General features: G+C 39.6%; 1 protein-coding gene across 1 annotated transcript in view; it reads left to right on the top strand.

Annotated features, from left to right (window-relative positions):
- SLIT3 (slit guidance ligand 3) overlaps window positions 1–21,545 on the top strand; it is a 772,880-nt gene that overhangs the window by 674,973 nt on the left and 76,362 nt on the right. Inside the window, 2 exon segments of the mRNA XM_074292023.1 lie at window positions 4,543–4,706; window positions 7,616–7,748. Of these exon segments, the coding sequence (XP_074148124.1) occupies window positions 4,543–4,706; window positions 7,616–7,748 (297 nt within the window).

Raw genomic sequence — 21,545 nt, 5'->3', positions numbered from 1 at the left:
TATATTGTATTTTGTATATAAATACTTTAATGCTTGCAAAAAATTATCCCTCTATTATCTGATTTGATCATCATAACAACTCTGAGACATAGATGCTATTTATCCCCATTTTACATGTGAGAAAACTGGGGCTAAGAGTGGTTAAATAACTTATGCAGACACAACTAATAAGTGAGGAAAGTTTTGAACTCAGATCTTCCTTTCAACAGCCTTAACCACTCACCCACCTAGCTGCCTCTTTATAATACTGCATTTATTGAAATTATTTATAATAATATAAAATGTTATTGTATAAATTGTTCCCTTGGTTCTGCTCATTTCAGTTTGCCTTAGACCATATAAATCTTCTCAGCTTTCTCTGAAACTGCCCCCTTCATTTTTCCAACCATACAATATCATTCTATTATATTTAGCCCTGATCCTGTTGATGAGCACTCCCTCAGTTTCCATTTCTTTGCCATCCCCAAAAGAGCAGGAGCTCATATTCTAAGGACAAGATGCAATGTTTTTCCTAAAGGGGAAGAATGTTGGTCTAATAAAAAAAAATAATCCCTGCCCTTGGGGAGCTCTCAGTGTGACGGTAAATGTATGGTTCTGTCTTCAAGAAAAAGCTATCAGTAAGAAAGAGAACAGAATTAGGAACAGGTGGATGAACACTAGGAGAGGGGGAGATTTATGAGAAAACTTCCTGACAATAACCAGATGCCAAAAGTGGAGTGGACTACATTAGGCAGGGGTAAGAGGTTTTCCTTCACTGAGGTCTTCAAATGGAAACTGAATGATCATTTGTCAGGAGTGTTTTAGAGTGGATTCCTGCACTGGCACAGTACATGGTACAAAGTAGGTACTACATAAATGTGTGTTGATTGATTGGTATTCACTGAGATATTTATAGCCTCTGAGGTCTGAGATGCTGTGATTTTGTGTGAGCCTATAGTCTAACTGGGAAAACACAGTTCCTGCCCTTGAGCCTATGTGGAAATATGAGAAACTATATGGTGTGTGGGTATGTATGTGTATATATACACATATAAGTGTGTGTACATTTGTGTTTTTGTATAATAATATGCTAACCTACTTTCTCTAAAAGAGGTGGTAATAAACTCAGACTGAGATTTTCTTTAAAGGCTGACAAAAGAATTTTGTATAATTTGCATAAAATGAGGGGTTTGCATATATATAGTTATATATGCATTGTGTATACACATACACACATGTGGCATAATTGTGTGGGCATGTGAGGGGGTACCTAAAAACTTGTAGATGCCAAGAAGCAACGCCATGGGCAGGTGCTGTGCTGCAGTGCTGTATATGCATAAGTGTTGGGGATTAAAAAGAGACAGACAATTTTAACTTGAGTTAGTAAATAAAAAGAATAAAAACAAAGGCCATATTAAGCATTTTCTCTTAGCCAAACACTTGGGAGAAAAGGCAAGGCAAGATTGCAAAGGGATTCATATACAGCTACCCCCTGTCAAAATGTACCAACTTCTTTGACTTACTTTATAATCCATATAGAATTGAGAAGAAAATGCCTTTCAGCAAATCAAGAAGCATGTATTGAACACCTTTTCTAAAGTGCTTTTCTCATAATAATCCTGGAAAGCCGGGAAAGAAAGAACAATAATCCTTGTCTGGGTCTCAGTTTCTTCATCTGTAAAATGAGAACATGACTAGATAGTCTCTATGGGGCCTTCTGCCTTTCAATCTATTATCTCCATTTTTAGAGATGAGCAAACAGCCTCAGAGAATGCCAGAGATCGCCCGAGTATTTCTGGGAGTCAAGACTTGATTTCAAGACTTTGATGTTCTTTTTACTATATATACCACACAAGTCACTATCTTTCATTACTTCATAGGTTTCTCCTCTGGAATACATTGAATTATGTCCCTCCCAGCTCTAAATACCACAATCTTATGATTAGATGACATGACCTGTAACCTTTTTTTCCAATCCTAAAATCCCAAGATTCTGAATGTTGGCTGTAATTAAGCCATACCCCCAGACCTGCTCAAAAAGCTCATCAGTGATTCTGATAGGGGTTCTCTATGTGGTGGTTGTGTTTATTTGTAATGTCAGGAGGAAAAACATGTCCCTTCGCTATGAAGGAATATTTTGATCAAGCAAATTTTTCCCTTTTCTCATAATGAAGAAACAAACATTTAATCCTCTTTTTCATTTAGCTGGGTTGGTAGGCTTGGCTACAGTCCAGAGTAAAATTTTTACATCAGACTTTCCCACTTATGGAAACAAATTGCAAAGACATGGACACATAAATCGAACAGTCCTCATTAAACTACTTAAACATCATATGGCCTCTACTAGACAGTCTAGGAACTGTTTCCTGGAAAAGATCTCACACCTTCAATGTGACCTGGGACACATTTAGATTTTCTGTGCCTCAGTTTCTCAATCTGTTTTGTAAAGATATCAATCATATTTTCAGTGGCTTTCTTAATCTTTCAAGTAAACTCAAATGAGTTTACTTGTTATCCTTCAAGATGTAATCAGCCTTTCTTTTCTTCTTACTATGTATTCCCCTGCTGTTACTTTTTAATCCTGTTCTTTGGATCTTTGGTTTTGTGTTGCAGGCTACTGGCATCAGCTAAGAGCTCCATTTCTTTCTACGTGGCATTCATTTTCAGTATAGTGACTTCTATCAAAGTCTCCCCCAAATGAACCATCCCACAGCTATTTTTTTCCTCTTTCCAATCAACCCCACACCTCAGGAGGCACAGAGATAATACCGTAAATGAACTTAGCATTCTTCTCTCATCTCCCAGTCACCATCATTATGGGCCTGGGGTTAGTGAGTCTCAACAACACACTTGATAACATTATTGGAGCCTGAGGGAAGGAGGAATAATGTCACAGAGGGCCCACCCTGATGGGAACTGCAGAATTGTACCAAATATTATTAAAGCTGGGAGATCAGCTAGGCAGTACCCTCATTTTACAAATGAGAAAACCAAAGCAAGAGAGGAAAGTGGTTTACTGAAATCACACAGTTGATTAGTAATAAAATTGGGAACAAGCTTCCTGACTTCCAGTCAGGACTTCTTCCCAATGTATTGGAGTACCATACATCAGAAAGAAAGGAGTTGAGGCATAAATAGTAAGATTCTCAGTGAGAATAAACAACATTGTGCAGATGTTTGAAGAAAGAAGCATCCACCTGACATAAGGGGGAATTCAGGGAGGCAGACAGCCTGAAGCCTTAGCCTACACCATAGAGTAAGCACCTAACTGTTTTTTGACTTAAATAAAATTCAGATGGACAGAGAGAGCAAATTAACTGACACCACTGTGGGGATCGTATCAGGCTTCAGTTTGTTTAATATTTATTAAGAATATATATTTATATGTTTAACTATATTGGAATGCTTGCTGCCTAGGAGAGAAGGAGGTTTGGAAGGATGGAGAAAAATTTGGAACACAAGGTTTTGCAAGGTAGAATATTGAAATCTATCTTTGCATGAGTTTTGAAAAATAAAAAACAATTATTTTAGAAATATATATACATATATATGTATGCACAAGGTACAGAAATATCTTTTCCTCTCACATGCCTGTTTAGAATTGTAGAATATTGGGACTAGAAACTTGGCTATCTTGTTGAAACCCCCATCTCTTACCTTGACAGACTGGAAAATCAAGGCAGACAGAAATGAAGTCGGGAGCTGGGCTAGGACTAGCATCCCAGGTCTCCTCATTCTTAGGCTAGTGCTCTCTCTGGTATTATTTGTTCAGTCATTACATTTTCAGTGTACCCAGCACTCTGTGACCCCATTTAGAATTAGAGCGGTTGGCCATCTCCTTCTCCTATTCAATTTATTAATAAAGAATTTGACATCAGCAAGATTAAGTGACTCGCCTAGGGTCACAGAGCTGGTAAGTGTCTGAGGCTGGAGTTGAACTCATCACAAATGAATCTTTCTGGCTCTAAACCTGGCATTCTATTTCACCACCTGGAAGCTCTCTCTCCACTATACCACATAGCAGAGCATCATAGAGTCACAGATGAAGAATTTGAAGGGACCTCAGAGACAACCTAGAATACCTCTCCCTCATTACCCCACTTCATTTTACAGATGAAGAGACCCATTTAGTTAGGTGACTTCCCCAATAAATGTCCATTTATAAATCACTTTAATGTTTGCAAAGAGCTTTATAAATACTACCTCATTATATTCTCACAGCAGTCCTAGGAAGTAAGTAGGAACTATTATTATCTACATTTTACAAATGAAGAAACTGAGTCGTCTGGATTCTATGAATTGCCCAATCTGAAATTCAAAGAACAGAAATACTTTCTCCTTTTTTAGCCTCAGAGGATTGAGTAATTAGAAGGAGACACTTGGAAAATGTCATAAATATCAGGAAATGAATGGTATCCCCAAACTGCTTCAAGGGATTATTATCTAGGTCTAGAGACCAAAGGAGATCTATGAAGACATTTGGTTTGAAGTTCAGCTACACTTGTTTCCCCCATGGGAAAGTCGAGCATGTGGTGAGGACCTCTCCTTTCTTTTCCTTTCCAGAAATCTGCTTTCCAACCCCTTCAATTGCAACTGCCATCTGGCATGGCTAGGGAAGTGGTTGAGGAAGAGAAGAATTGTCAGTGGGAATCCTCGGTGCCAGAAACCATTCTTCCTCAAGGAGATCCCCATCCAGGACGTGGCCATCCAAGACTTCACCTGTGATGGTGAGAAAGCAAAGAAATCTGGGAGGGGAGGTAGGATGGAGGGTGGGGGGTGATGGAGAACTCCCAGTGGTCCAGAGTCCTCCCCAAGAGAAGCACAGCAGCCCTAGTTAGGCCCCTAGGCAGTGCACTCAAGGTCATTACAATCTAGGAAACACCTGTCAAAAGACATTTTCCTATGGAAAAGTTCCTTAAGCCTCCCAGCCTCAGTTTTTCTCTCTGTAAATGGCAAATGAGTCTTTATCCACATAGTTTATGTGAATATATACATGATTAAACAAGTGTATGAAAAAGAAAATGTTTCTGGAAGAAGGAATGTCTGCAGTATTACTATTTCAGGAACAGAAAGTGAGCAGGGGAAGAGACTTTAATGTATTTTGAGACCTTAGGTCTAAGCTTTCCATGCAGTATCTTACAAGAATAACTAACCAAATTATTGGTCAGGAATTTTTCCTCCCTAAAAGAAGATCATTTTCATTTCTTTCTTCCTTTTTCCTTAGGCCTCCGCTTTTCCCCAGGCTGTGCTTTATGTTATTTCCATTAAGAGCGTCTCTCCACTATTCACCTAACTTCACAATCTCCAACACCTTTTTAATTCTGCATCTCCTACAGTCAATCAGTTGCCAAGTCCTGTTGTGAAAATAAGAGGCGAGGCCATACTCTTTCATCACCTCTCATGTGAACTATTGTCATGGTCCCCTAACTGGTCGTCCCTCCAGCCTCTCCCCTCTCTGAACCATTTTCCACATAACTGCTAAAATAATTTTTCTAAGGCAACCCATGTCACTCCCCTTCTCCAGAACCTCATCATCTCCCTATTGGCTCATTCTGGAACTTAACACCTTTTATAATCTGACTCCAATCTGTCTTTCAGCTTTAGTGCATATTTCTTTCCTCCTTGTACTCTGTGTTCCAAGAAAACTGAATGAATTAGCTAATCCTGGTACTAGATATTCTTATATCTTACCAGAGGAATTTCTTACCTCTTTACATTAATACAAGATGTCCCAAGCCTGGAATGCACTCCCTCTTTTCCTCTGCCTTTCAGAGCCATCTTCTTTCAAGCTTGGCTCAGGAGCCATCCTTCTTTTAAATTTCTCCCATAAATCCCTCAAGTGCTAATGTACTTTCTCTTCTCAAATGAACTTTTATTCCTTATTTAGATAAATGTTTTCTCTCTACCACCCCCCCTCACCCAGTACAATGTATTGTCCCTGAAAAAGGTTCATTTTTATCTTTGTATACTCCGACTCAGCACAGTACCTTGAATTCATTAGGATTTTAATGAATGAGCGTCTAACTGAAAGAACAAAAGAAAGAGCATCGTGAAGCCTCAAGTTCCAGATTCATCAAATATCAGAGCTGGAAATGATTTGCCTCTCTAACAACCCTGACACATGCTCATTCAGCTGATATTTGAATATTTTCAATAACAGAGAACTCATTATTTCATGAGATATACTGTATCCTATTTGAATTCCCCTAAGTGATTTTTTAAAAAAGCTTTCCTTATATTGAACTCAAGTCTGCCCTCTAGAGCTGTAATCTAATCACTCCTCTTATGACAACCTTTCACATACTTCAAATGAGAACACTTCAAATACTATTATGTCCCTCCTAAATCTTTTCTTTTCCAGGCTAAATATTTTTTTATCTGCTCCTCATATGGCAAAATTTTGAGACCCCTCAACATTGCCTCATTCCCTATGCCTCAGTTTATAAAAATCCATCTTAAAATCTCTTGTCCAGAATTGAATGCAGTATTTGAGATAAAATCTGCTGTGGACTATTTATTGATCTGCTTATTCTGCATTTTGTCAATATAGTCTAAAATATTATCCCCAGTGGGTAGGGTGAGCGAAGGCTGAACCAGGAAGATATTAGGGGAACAATCAAATCCCCAAGTTTTCAGCTTAAACCATTAGGGTTCTTGACATGGATCTCATCTATTCCTAGGGGTTGAATAGAGTCTCCAGGGATTGTTCAGTATAAAAAATTATTATTTACTTTTAAACCGGAAAGAGGCTGCCATCTACCAGCCCAGCTCAGAAGACAGGATTGGAAAGAGTATTGGATTTTGAAATCAGAGGGCCTGAGTTTGAGTCCCAGCTCTTCTGGGATTTAAATTTAATCACTTCTGAGCTTCAGTTTATTCATTGGAAAGTGAGAAGATTGGAGAAAGGTCCCTTCTACGTCTAAATCTTGGATCTTATTATAACCAGAGGATGCAAGTTCATCTTGAGAACTCTGATGTCAGAGGAGTCCTTTGATCTCTGCCAACATCTCTGTGACTAGGATCACATGATTTTCTTTCCTTGTGTTCCGAATAGCAGTTAATCTGAAATAGAACCGAAATTCACAATTCATATTTAAAAAAATAATACTTCTCACTGCTCATTTACAATGGATTGCTCTGAGATGCTGAAACATTTTTAACTCCTTAGTGAAATATCAGTGATCTGACAAGTTCTGTCTGTTAATGTCCCAAGACTATGAACAGCTGATAGAAAACTTCTCCAAATGTAGAGGAATGTCCATTTGAATAAATCTGGACCTACAGAATTTTAGGGGTTTGGGGGGGAGAATTGTTGGGTTTTGGGGGGTTTTTGTTTTGTTTTGCTTTTTACTTTAAAGGATGAAGGAGAAGAGAGAGGAAGTGGAAGGCTAGAACAAGATGGGGTCGTTTTGTACCATGCACTCAGTGTGTATTACATTCACTAATGCCTGGGGATTGGTTGTGTTCAGAGGTAGCACACCTTGGCCCATTTTCATTTACTGAAGAGGCATTTATTGGCCTTGGGGGAAGAGGGGAAGGACGGTCTCATTTCTGGAACCTGATCACTTCCTGCCTCCTCAGTTTCTCCCCAGTTGTCCAGTCTCCTCACATTTTCTCCTCTTGGTCTTCAATCTAGGTAATGACGAGAGCAGCTGCCAGGTGGCTCCCCGCTGTCCAGAGCAGTGTACCTGTATGGAGACCGTGGTACGTTGCAGCAACAAAGGGCTTCGGGTCCTGCCCAAAGGAATCCCCAAGGATGTGACCGAGCTGTGAGTAGCCTCTCTGACCTCTCCTCCCATCTCCTTTCCAGCTTGCCTTCTTGGAAGCATTCCCTATTGTGGAAACAGACATCCAGTTGCTGAGGATTCGGTACTGGGTACCTCACCCAGGTTAATAGTGCTTTCTGTCCCATGCAGGAGGGCTCTCTCTTTCCAGTCCTGAAACCTAGAAACACCAGGGGCAGAGATGAGGATCCTGGGGTGTTTCCATTCTTTCTCATCCACCAAAAAAACTCAACTGCTATCCCTTCTGATAATAGTTTGTCTAAAAGTCTGCCTCCTTGGGAGCAGCATTTCACCCCAATTCAGTTCAAAAAGCAAGAAATGCATACCCACTCTGTGCAAGGTATTGTACTGCATGTACTCCAAAACACTTCCAGTCAAATGGATGGATATATCATGTGCCTTAGTCTGAGGGGAGAAACACAACCCTCAAAAGTCCTCAGTCAGATAAAGGAGATATTGTCTCTGCCCTTTGTGAGTTCTCAGGCCTGGGGACTCATAATCTATACTCTAGGGCTCCTATCTAATGAAGGAAGACCTAAGAGTAATAACAAGAAAAATAGCTAATACAGACACACACACATACCTACATACATATATATATATATATATATATATATATATATATATATGTAAACTTTTAAGATTTTCAAAGTTCTTCACACATATTATTTGACCTATAACAGCCCAGTAAGGTAGGTATTATTATTATATAGGCAATAAAGTAATATTATTATATATAATTACAGATGAGAAAACTGAGGTTGAGAGAAGCTAAATGATTTGACTACGGTCACACAGGTAGTAACTATCTGAGAAAGGATTCAAAGCTCAGTCTTTCTAATTCCAAGTCCATTGCACTATCTACTATATAAGCTGCCCCCTGGATATAGCCTCTGTTCCTAGTGATCTTGCCTTGTAATGGGTCTGCTAACATCCACATAGATGTGCCATATTTGAAATCAAAGGAGCTGAGCTTGAGTTCTGACTCTATCATCTATTATCTGTATAACTCCAGGCAATTTATTTCCATGCCTTAGCATGACTAGGTGGCACAGTGGACAGAGCTCTGGGCCTGAAGCCAAGAAGATTCCTGTTCCTGAGTTCAAATCCAACATCAGATTTTTAACACCTAGGTAACCCTGGACAAGTGACTATCTCAGTTTCTTCATCTATAAAATGAGCCGGAAAAGGAAATGACAGACCAGTATCTTTGCCAAGAAAACCCCAAATGGGATCATGAAGAGTTGGACATGACTGAAAAAAAAATTTCTGAAAAATAGTGCTTTGGTTTTCTACTCAGCAATCTAATTCTCTTATCTGAGAATACTTACTAAGTGGTCTAACAAATACCAAGAAGTGTACAAAGTCAGCAAATGAGAGCTTGTTTAACCTTGATCCACCCTGGCAAGGGTCCTCCTTGTGGCCTTGGAAATGGGCCTTGTCTCTTACTTTAACACATATCCCTCTGTTTGTTCTGTGGCTCGTGGAGCCTCCCAGGGCTTGGTGGAGCAGCAACTATAGCTACCACCCTCTTGGAAGGGAAGGCAACCCTTCTAAGGAATTTCAAATTGCATAGCAGCCCTGGGCTTGGGCTGGTGCCATTCACTCAGAGGCGCTCAGCTGCATGCATGAATGAAAGAAGGAAGGAAGGAATAGGGAACTGTACACCCTATACTTTGGACAGGCTAGGACAGTGTTCACAATGAGCATTTGGAAAGGAGCTGTGGAAAATGTCTTACCCAAGCACACATCTCCCAGGCTAATTGTCCCATGGGGTGACACATTTCAAAAGGAACAAAATGCCATAAAAACAAACGGACGGATTCTTTCCCCTTAAGCTCATTCTGCAAAGATTGAAATAACAAAGATAATTGGATTTAATTGTAAAGTAAATCTGCATGAGCTGGGAGGTGAGCCTTTTTCCTCTTTTTGAAACTCTTGAGCCGTCCCTAGGTTTCTCATTATTTCCATGTTTCTTCAAGGAAAGAGACATTCATTCATATCCAGAGAGAATGTCTTGCCAGCATCCGTTGGGTGGTAAAGATGGGGCATCAGGGAATGGGTGTGGTAAAGTGTGTGTGTGTCTGGGTGTATGTGTGTGTGAGGGAGGTTAAGAGGGGCAAGAAGAATAGGAGACTAGCGAGGGGAATAGATGCCTGTGAAAGAGAAAACAGGTCTGAACGAGCTACATCAGGGTCATCTACAAGATTTCAGACCAATGACTCCTGACTCAGGTTCTCTAGTTTTTACTCCCAGCTCTTTCCAGTTATCTTAGAGACAGTTGCCAAACACCCAAACAAAATTAATTTTAATTCACTTTAATTTCAAAAACAAATCTATTTAACATTTTTCTGGAGAGTGCCAAAGGAGGAACAGGAAACATCACAGAATCTAACTACCCTCAGTTGGGTATTCAAATTCCAAACAGGTTCCACTTTATCTGGAAGCAGTATTCACCAAATGCCAATTTGGTATCCCTCTTTTCCTTAACTATGTATGTCTCTTTTCTATATATTTCTGCTACAGAAATCAAGTTTAGTCGAGACTTTTTTGAGTACTGTATGCCAGGCATATAGGCAATAAAGGGGAGAAAGAAGACATTTTTTAAAGTGTCAGATCTGGAATTAGGAATACTCCCCTTTGTGAGTTCAAAATTAACCTCAGATACTGTGTGACCCTAGGTTTCACTAACCTAACCCTGTTGACCTCAGATATAAAATGAGCTGGAGAAGGAAAAATAGGACCCGACTGAAAAATGAACAACAAAGATATCAACCCTTCCTCTTGAAAAGATTGTCATCTGAATGAAAAAAATAAAACTGATATACATGAATGCTCAGTCTGTAGTTCATTCAAATCCTGGCTCTGATGGTTATTATCTACATGGCATTAAGCAAGTCATTTAGCTTTCCCAGCTCTGTTACTAACAGTCTTTCTAACCTTGAACAAATTATTCTGCCCCTCCAGGCTCCAGTTTCCTCATATTAAAAATGAAGATGTTGGATGAGGTGTTCTCTGAGGTTCCTTACAACTCTAAACTTTTGAGATTTTGGTCCTAATCTGCAATGGAAAATTTACAAACAGCATGATAGTATCTAACCTAGTGGGGTACAAGACCATTAAGTGCTGTACGAGTTCAGAGAGCAGAGAGACTTTAAGTGGCTATAAATGACTGCAACTCTCTAAGTCTTAATTGTCTCATCTGGAAAATAAAGAAGTTGGATTACATGATCTCTAAGGTCCTCCAACTCTGACATGATGTTATTGTATGATCCTAGGAGGAAAATTCTCATTAATGCAAAAAAGTCTAAGAGATGTGTGAGAGAAAATATATCCGAAAGATTTCATGGAAAGAGAACCTGAGATATCCTTTGGAAATTAGGTTACAGACTCAGACACTTTTTAGCTGTGTGACTCTGAGCAAGTCACTTAACCTTGTTTGCCTCAGTTTCCTCATCTGCACAATGGGCTGGAGAAGGAAAGGACAAGCCATTCTAGTAACTTTGCTATGACCCAAATGAGGTCACAAAGAGTAAGACTCAATTAACTTCTTCTCAAAGGAAGATTTGTTTTGGAAATTAAGATCATAAATGTTGAGCTGAAAAGGGCCTTAAGAAGTCACTTAATCTCAGTTTTTTTCATTTTGCATTTGAGGAAACTGAGGTAGAGGGACTCTTTATTCAAGAGTACAAAAGTCAGAGTGGCAAAGCCAGGATTTGAACCTGAATGCAGCAACAACAAAATCACTATTCCTTCTGCACTAAGATGCTGGATTGGATCCAGGTTAAGTAAGTGGATAAGAAAAGTTCCAGGGCTGAGAAGAATCACAGAGACTATCAAATCCAATGCTCTCCACTTTTCTGATGAAGAAACTGAAATCTACAGAAGGGAAATGGCTCGTCCTTGTGGCTCTTGGCCCAGTGTTATTCTTCTTGGAGCCTCAGCTTCCTTTAAATAAATGCATGAAAGTATTAGCAAATGGTTCAGATCATTGATCTAGATCTCAACGCACCCTAGAGTCTGTGTCTTTTTACAAATGAGGAAACTGAGGTCCTGGAAGGTTAAACAACTTGTCCAAACTCACAGAGGTTTGAACCTCAGTCCTTTGCCCAACAAGCCAGTGCCATTTCCATTGTACTGCTCTGCCTGCCTGGTTTGTCTGTGTTTTTTCCCCATTTTTTTAGCATTCTAACTTGAAAACTGATTCTGAGACTATGCAGCATGAGAAAGCAGTATATACATCCAGATGCCTCCTGGTCTATGGTCCCTTCATACCAGTTCATACATCTGCCCATGGCTTTGGGGAGAACTCCATCTGGGCCTAATAATTGAATTCTCTCTCCCCCATTGATGATCGGAAGCAGTAGTGACTTCCTTAGGTCCCTAGCTAGGGCTGAGGGGAATAGAAGAGTGCTATGTAACTTATCCATTTAGTTTCTGGGAACAGATCCCTGCCTTGCATGTAATGACTAGAAATGACTGCCAAGGGTAGGCATTAGTGATTCTAGATAATCAATCAAGCAATAACAAGTATTTATTGAACACTTATACTGTATGGGGCATTGTGCTAGGCTATTGTCAGAAATGCCCAGAAGTATTCGGTAGAATGTTGATTCTATTCACCAAACATTTATTAAGTTCCTACCATGTGCAGGAGCTGGATGTCCTTGTACAAAAACAAACCCAAACAAACAAACAAACCCATCCTTTTCCTCAGCGATCTTACATATTCCTGGGGCAGGGAAGAATACAATATGTATACAACTAAGTACCTAGAAATAAAAACATAATTTCAAAAAGGGAGATAAAATAAGTGGGGGAAATTAGGAAAGGCTTCATATAGTAGATATGATACCTGACTTCTTCTTTGAAGGAAGCCAGGGATTCTACAAGACAGAGATGAGGAGAAAGTATATTTCAAGCACAGGAGACATCTGGGGAAGTCACAGAGGCTGGAGAACCCACGTCCCATTCAGGGAATCAGCTTGAATGAAATGGAATGCATGAAGTAAATATAAAGATTGGAAAAGCAGACAGGAGACAGACTGTGAAAGGTTTAAGTGCTAGGCCCCCAATTTGATAGTTGGGAAGCCAGACTATTTGCACATAAAAAGATACCTACAATATAAGACATGAAGTAAGTGAGATAAACAATATATGCTATGTGGGAATAAAGATGAATGGAAATTCCAGCCATCTTAGCTCCCTTAGAAGGCAATGGAAAGAACATACGCTGTTTGTCCTACTCCAATTAAGTCACCTAGATATTCTGCCTAGTGACTTGACCACCCTAGGAACTTTCCCAGCTTCTTTAATGGGATTTGGAACATCCCAGTTTAAGTGAGTTTTTATGTTTGGGACTTTTAAAATCTATAACTGGACATGCAATGGAGCCTTTATCTATACTTAAACAGGAAAAAAACAAACCCAAGATGTGACCCCTTGGTTGAGGGTCATTCTGGGACACAGTTTATCGCGTACCCTTTGGGTGGGCTATTACTGCCATAAAAGACTTGACTTGTTAAACAGAAAACAATCCTTCATCTCTACAAGCCATGAAACCCAGGAACTCAAGAGAGCATGGACATAAGGGGATGACAAGTTTTGAATCATTAGTTTTCCTTTTGTGAAGCCTAATTAGTCAGCGCTGCACCACTAGACTACAATGATTATTAATGTCGAAATCCAGGATGAGCACATTGGGTTTTGAACACTGCATATGTAGTTAGAAGACCAAAGGCACACATGTGGGTCAGTAGAGAAACTCATTGAATGACTCTTTCATGAGACACTTCCCAGAGATGACAAATTATTAATAGCTGCCCCGTGGAAGAATCTTTGGAGACTTGCAGGATGGTAACAATAATAACTAGATTTATATAGCTCTTTAAGATTTCCAAAACACTTCACATATGCTACCCTATTTGATCCTCAACAACCCTTTCAAAGTAGTGCTATTATTATCTTTATTTTATAGATAAGGAAACTGAGGCACTGAGAGGCTATGGGGCTTGCCCATGATGACAGAGCTTGTAATTGTCTGAAACAGAATTCAAATCCAAATCCAGTATTGTAGCCACAGAGAAGAAGTAGAGATTAGATACCTGGGGGGAATCCTGAAGGAATTGTGGATAGCTACTGGGGAGTGTACTGGTATTTTTCCACCCTACGATCACAGTCTTAGAATCTCAGAATTGAAAGGGACTTTAGAGTGGTGTAGTCAGTCTGAATCTTAACAGGAATCCCCTTGAGAGCTTCCTTGACAAGTGGCCATCTAGCCTTTACTCAAAGACCTCCAGGGATGAAAACCCTATATCTATTTCATATAAAAATGGCTCCGATTTAGGAATTGTTCTTTATGTCAGGAAAAAGTCAAGCTTTCTCTTCTTAATTCTGCCCCTAAGGCCAAGAAGAGCAAGTCTAATCTTTCCTCTTCATCAGAACATTAAGATACTTGAAAACAGTGATCACATCCCTTCTAAGTGTTCTCCTCTCTAGAGAAACAACTTCAGAGCTTTCATCCAAGACTCAAATTGTTTCTTCTACAATCTTCTCATCATCTTCTTCCTCTGGACTTTTTCCATGTTATCAATATTCTATCTGAAAGGTAGTATCCAAAACCAGACAATATTCTAGGTTAGATCTGAACTGGCTGGCGATCAATAGCCAGTCAGGCAACAAACATTTATTATGTGCTTACTGTGTGATTAGTATTATACTAGCACTGGGGACATAAAGAAAGACAAAAATCATAGTCTCTGCCCTCCAGAAGCTTATATTCTAAAAAAGGAGACAATATGGGAACATCTACATACATTCAAGAGACAGATAGACAGATATCAATATATAGATAGATAGATAGATTAGTTATGTACATAGATAGATATCAATATATATATAGATAGATTAGTTATGTACATAGATATCAATATATATAGATATTTATACACATAAACAAATAATAAAACATATATAGATAAATAGCTATACACATTAATAGATATCAAAACATATATAGATAGATAACTATACAGAGAGGCAGATAGATATTTTTAGTACTTATACAGATTATATTAGATAGTTATTCACCTAGACATACAGATATTAATACATATAGAGATAGCTACACATATAAACGGAAAGACAGACAGATGGATGGATGAATATATGTGTATGAGGTGCAAATTGAAGGTAATCTCAAGGGGAAGGGAAAGTAGTAGTAGCAAAGGGGTATCAGGGATTACCTGAAGAAGGTAACATTGGAATTGAATCTTGATAGAGGCCAGAGAAGATATAATAGCACTATGATCTTGATTCTACACATAAAATGTCTAGAGCTGTAAATATCATCAGCAGAGTTGTATTAAATGTTAACTCTGTGCTAAATACTATGGTTAAGGATACAAAGGAAAAAAACAAAAATAAAAATGGTCCCGGTGCTCAAAGAGTTTATATTCTAATAAGAAAACATGTGCACAAATAAATATAAACAACACGTACAAAGTAAATCAAGGGATAAGGGGAGGGCCATAGTCAGTCCATCCATGGTGCAGTCATTCCAAGAATGGGGGCAGCCTAGAAAGTCCAGCCAGCCCTCAGTTTTATAAGGTTGTAGGCGACTAAGGTGGGTGCCAGGAGAAAACTTCCATGGAAATGTGATCCGAGGAAGGGAAAGAAAGGGGAAGATGGGTTTAGGAGTTGTGCTGCTTAAGTAGCATATGCCAGGAGAGGACGCCTGTTGAAAGAAAGTATGTTCTTCCCCTCCTCATCTTGGCACACAAGGTCAAAGTCCCATTTGCCCAGTGTCAGTAACAGCTCTGTCAATAAGGGCAATCTAAGATTGAATTAGCTTTTTTGGCTGTTCTGTCACACTTTGGGCTTGTACTGGAGCTAGCACGCCAAAGCTTTTCACATTAATTATTGCCTAGCCATGCTTTCCCCACCCGACCATTCCTTTGTCCTAGCATGCTCACTCTTAGGGCTTTTGTTCCCATCTGCCAGTCTTCCAAATGTACATTTGGACCTGGATCTCTTCCTCTCAATAGCCCCATCCCATCTTAAGCATCTTTGGTCTATTGTGAAAACAATATCTGACAATCAGTCTCTAACAAGAAAAGATCAGGCCCAAAGGGATGGAGGTTGGGGATAGGGGAAAGCAGTCTCGGAAAACCCTCTCTTTATTTCACTGCTTTGACACAAACAGGGACACAGGATACAGCAGGCGAAACTGCTGCTCTTGTTTCCTAAGAATCCAGGGCCAAGAAGAAACGTTTGTAGGTGTCAAAGAATGTGCAAAGGGAGGAAAGGATGTCTAGTCAGCAGCAAAGCCCCCAGAGAATCTTGGTGTCCCTTTTCCTACCCCCGTCAAGTCCTGCTTTCCATGGATGGACACTCTGCTTACTCTCTTCAAATGACAATGCAGTTATAGGGGATGGGGGAGAAATAATAGTTCAGCTGAAATACTCCAATCTGACTCCTCACAGGTTGTGGGTACCATTTCCCAGCATCCTTCTGCTGTTGCCCTGACTCAGAGACAGATGGAAATGGGGATTCTTTTATGGAAGACAGCCCTGAACGCGCTCTCTGTATTAGCATACAGCAGGGTGATTTGTCCTTTCTGCAACAAAGGAAAGAAGCCACTGAACTAAAGTTTCTATGGAGTTGTCCCCAGTCTGGAGAGACTTACTAATCAATCTCACAGGCTGGGGGATATGGGAGATGGAGGAGAAATCCTTTCTTGGAGGGATTTTTCAAATTTTCCTGCAAGGCAAGATGCGGAGTTTTGGCTGGAGCTAAAACAGCATTTAAATTAAGGCTGATTTAAGTCTAATCTGTTAGAAATGCTTTGGCAGGACAGAAGGCCAAGCAGAGCCAGAGTGTAGGGCATCTTAATAGAATTCCAAAAGCCAACTCCTGGCGAAAGCTAGCTTTAGCATCCCCTATTCTCTTGTGTTTTTCTTCTTTCTACATACCAGTGTCTATATTTGAGAAGTAAAAGCTCTCGATTGCTCCTCTCTTAAGCATATTCTTCCTAGGTCATTTTCAAGATATCCAAAGAGGCTTTTTTTTTGTCTTAGCTTTGTTTTTTCATTTATGATCCAAACCGGGACCAATCAAGGGCACTAGGTATCTTGTAGCCAGAAGCACACAGATCAAATTGTACAGTCTCCATAGACCTCATTTTGCCATCTGAAAAAATGGGAGCAATATTGTCTATGTTAGCTATCTAACGCATGGACGACATTCCCTAGGGCTACCCTTGTTTTTCTGTTTCTTCTTGTTTTTCTACAAGCAGTGATCCCCAGTGTAAGGAATGAGACAGTTGAAAGTGAGAACAAGGAAATCAATATTGCAGCCAAAGAAAAAAGGTGTTAAACAGTGTGGAGCAGTAGCCAGCCCAGAGGATTCCCTTTTCTGTCAGTTAAGAATTCTATCAGTGACACTGCTTTGATGGATGGATAATCTCATGGAGGTGGGGTTCTTCTTTTAATAGTATAGGTCACATCTCTCCTTGCCCATGACTTCTCTAAGCACCATCAATAAACTGAAAATAAGGACATGTGGAGAAAGGTTTCCAGGATATTACCATCTTGACACATGAAGATAACCAGTTATGAACACTGAGATTTGATCATTTACTGTTATGGGACCAAAAGCAAAATATCCCTCTGGTATTTATTCTTATTCTCTGGGATTTTAGTGATGCTTTATATGTGATGATGGACAGGAAGGTGGCTCAATGGATAGAGTGCCAGGCCTGAAAGCTTGAAATCAGAAATATTCATTTTCCTGACTTAAAAATCTGATCTCAGATACTTCCTAGCTATGGGACTCTAGGCAAGCCATTTAACCCCATTTGCTTCAGTTTCCTCACCTGTAAAATGATCTGGAGAAGGAAATGACAAACTCCATGAAAACCCCAAATGGGATCATAAAGAGTTACAACTGAAAAATGACTTAACAACATATGTGACAATGTCAAGTCCTACTCGAGTCACTATCACATAACAGACTATCCAGAACATAGAGCAGCAGTGTTCAAAACTGGATTGACTGGAAAATCAATTAAAAGACATCTCTTGAGAAGCAAGTGCTATATAAAATTAAATTGACACTTAAGAGGAATAAGACATGGCTCCTGCTCTCAAGAGGTTTATAATCTAGCCATGAAGTTAGAAGTAGATAGACAGACAGACAGATAGAAAGACAGACAGATACAGATAGATATACATCATTCATTCAATAGGCATTGATGAAGCTTTCACTATGTACCAGATACTATGCTAGGTTCTGGGGATACAAAGACAAAAACAAAATAACCCACGCCCTTAAGGAACTGATACTGTATTAACCAAATGATGCTAACTTGATGTACTGAATGAAAGGTACCACATTAAGTGTTGGAGGGGAAAGATTATTGCACTGAGAGTTAGAAGCCTTGGATTGTAATTCCCTTTCTTTCATTAACTAAGTGGCATTAACTAACTTGGGAAGTCATTATTCCATTTCTCTATGCCTCGTTCTCTGTAAAATGAGAAGACTGGACCAAATGATTCCTGTGATTCTTTCCAATTCTAACACCTCTCGATTCTGTGCACTCAGAGCAAGATGAGATCACTGTGGGTGAGTTCAAACTGGGCTTGATGATGATGACATTTGACATTATGGAAAGAGTATTGGATTAGGAGATGGAGACCTGTGCTTGGGCCCTGATTTGGCTATTAGCTAGCTAAATTAGATAAGAGAGCTATTTCCAAGGTCTCTTCCAACTCTAACAGTTTATGAGCTATGATTTCTGACATCAGATGGGTAGAGCTTGGCTACATAGAAATGGGGGCAGGGAGGTTACAGGGGAAAGTGAGCGGAGGCTATGCCAGGCAAAAGAAGCTCTTTTTATTCAGGAGGGTGATGATTGAGACATTCATCTTACCAGAAGAGCAAACATCAAAGCATTGAGAGGAATACCATGTGACCTTTGGAATAGAATGATTTCCATGATTTCTTTGTGAAATGGGATACCTGCTTCTTGAGGTTTTGTGATGATCAAATGAGATAGTAAATAAAAAGCACTTCGCATGCATCAGAGTATTTTATAAATATCAGTGATCACCAGAATTTTTCAGGGCTGTCTGCAGTCACCTTGATCTCTAGCTGGCCACTGGACCCAGGTGGCTCTGGAGTGAGGCAGGTGACTTTGCCCAGCCCTTCCCCACTTAAATCCAATTCACAAACAAATATCAGCTGTTACCAGCACCTAACAATAAACTCATTGAGGGGATTTCTACTTATGGTCATGCCTGTTGCTGTGATTAAGCATAATCTGAAACTTCCCTAGCCTCTAGTGTCCTGCCCTGATTGGACACTTCTAAGATGAAAAGAAACCTGCCAAGTCTCTTTTTGACATTCCTTTAAAATTAAGTAAACAGTTGATTGTTGCTCCCATTTTTTCAACATTGCTTTTAGTTCCCAGTGATCCCTCCCTGCCTTCAGAAAGGAGGGAAACAAATATTTATTAGGTACACACTAAGCACTTTACAAATATTATGTTTTGATCCTCACAACAATCCTAGAAGTAGATGCTGTTACTATTCCCATTGTATAAGTGAGGAGACTCAAACAGACATCTATTAAATGATTTGCCCAGGATCACCCAACAAGTTAGCATCTAAGATCAAATTTGAACTTATTTTCTGGTCTTTAGATCCAGAAATAGAACTGTCACTTGCAACAAAGCATACAACTAAGGAAAATAAATCAGCCTTCTGCCCATGTTTGAGACTATATTCGTTATCCCATGTCTAGAGTAGATCCCTCTGTGAAATGCTGATACTTAAGTCCCTGGGACACTAAGACAGAAGGGTCCAGTTCATGTGTTGTAAATCGAATATCTGAATTTTTCAACATCCTACAGTGGTGAATTAATTGTAACTGTACATTACAAGTGCATTCCTCCCAAGCAGTGATATTTGTGAATGATGAAAAGAGAAAGAAAAAAGGTGTACAAGAGTAATTTTGGAGTCAAACTTGATACTTCCATCTCTCACCACATATATCTATTTTCCAAATCCTATTGAATATACCTGTACAACATTTCTCATAGTTGTTCTCTTTTTCCAGTCTCCTTTTTTTAATCTTTCAAAATAACATGACTAAAATACAAGTTTAAACATGTTGTTCTCCTGCTCAAAAATCTTTGATGGCTCCCCACTGCCTCCAGGATAAATTCCTCAGCCTTGATTTAGAACCTTTCAACACCTGATTCCGATCTAGCTTTCCAAACTTATTTTGTAGTGCTTCTATTATTCTTCTTCATTCTTCCAACCACTCTGGCCCACCAGATTTTCCAGTCTCTGTCTCCCTACCTTTGTACAAGCCGTTCCCCACATATGGCATATGCTCTGTCCACCCCTGCTTCTTAGACTCTCTAGCTTCCTTCAAAGCTCAGCTCAGAGGCCACCTTTGTTGATCTGCCGGAGTTAGTGTCTTTGCTTTCTCTCTGTGTCTCTGGCTCTCAATTTGTCTGTCTCTGTGTATGTGCCTGACTGTCTCCATCTTAGTTTCTCTCTGTGTGTCTCTACCTCTCTCTCTCATTCTGTCTGTCTTTCTGTGTGTGTGTGTCCCTTTCCTTGAATTATAATGTATCTGTTCTAACCTAGTAAAATGTAATCTCCTCAAAAAATGGTTTCATTTTTATTTTGATAAAGTACCCAACATGACTCTATAAATATCAGGTACTAAATAAGGTTTTCTGCCCCAAATTGAGTAAAGGAGAAGTTAAGGAGGAGAATGGAAGGAGAGAAGGACATGTGTTTGTGGCTGAATCTGAGGGTGTGTTTACTGACTTTCTGTCTGAATCCAGACTTTTTAGTAGTATCTCTCTTGAGGCTAATTAGTCTACCTAGGTGAAATGTACCTTCGGCTTGCTCTTTACCCTCTATCTGGCTCATTTATCCCACTGATACCTCCAAGCCTTCCTTCACATAATGCCTTGCACCTAAGTACCTTCCCTTTTCCAAGCCATCCTGTGCAGATATACTTTCCACATAAAACTTTATCTACCTTTAGCTAGAAGAATTCAATAGCAAAGTCCCCCAGTTGTGCTCCCCAAATCATCCTCCATCCCATAGCTTCCAGCTTTGTATTCTCTTATTCCTAGTAACAAATTTGGTACTTGTCCCATTCACCATGTATTATTTCAGTTCTTTTACATATATATGTAGAAAGGTTTGGTGAGGTTTTTTTGTTTGTTTTGGGGTGGTTTTTGCTGAGGCAATTGGGCTTAAGTGACTTACCCAAGCCACACATCTAGGAAGTGTTAAGTGTCTGAGATCAGATTTGAACTCAGGTCCTCCTGACTTCAGGACTGATGCTCTAGCCACTGAGCCACCTAGCTGCCCTGAAAAGCTTGGTTTTGAACCATCATTTAAATAGGAGCTAAAATAGTCAACTAGCATTTATTAAGCACTTAATTATTTGTAAAACACTATGTTAAGCACTAGGAATACAAATAAAAGTAGAAAGCAAGTCCCTTCCCCAAAGAGGCTAAGTTCTAATGGAGACAGGGAGGAAGATAATATATAAAAAAGGAAACTGAAAGGAGTTTGGGTTTGGTTAGGGGGAGAGAAAAGGTGACATATAAGGAGATTTTTAGGAGGAATCTAGTATTCTGCCTGGAGAAGAATGAAACTTGATGGGTCTAGGTGGCCTTCCAAAGTGAAGGTTTGGAGAGGAGCCATCCAGTCAGAGGGAGAGGACTCAGGGATGCAATATACTTCCGATGTA

The sequence above is a fragment of the Sminthopsis crassicaudata genome, chromosome 2 (assembly GCF_048593235.1).
Source record: "Sminthopsis crassicaudata isolate SCR6 chromosome 2, ASM4859323v1, whole genome shotgun sequence".
Lineage (NCBI taxonomy): Eukaryota > Metazoa > Chordata > Mammalia > Dasyuromorphia > Dasyuridae > Sminthopsis > Sminthopsis crassicaudata.
This window is presented reverse-complemented; position numbering and strand designations above follow the sequence as displayed.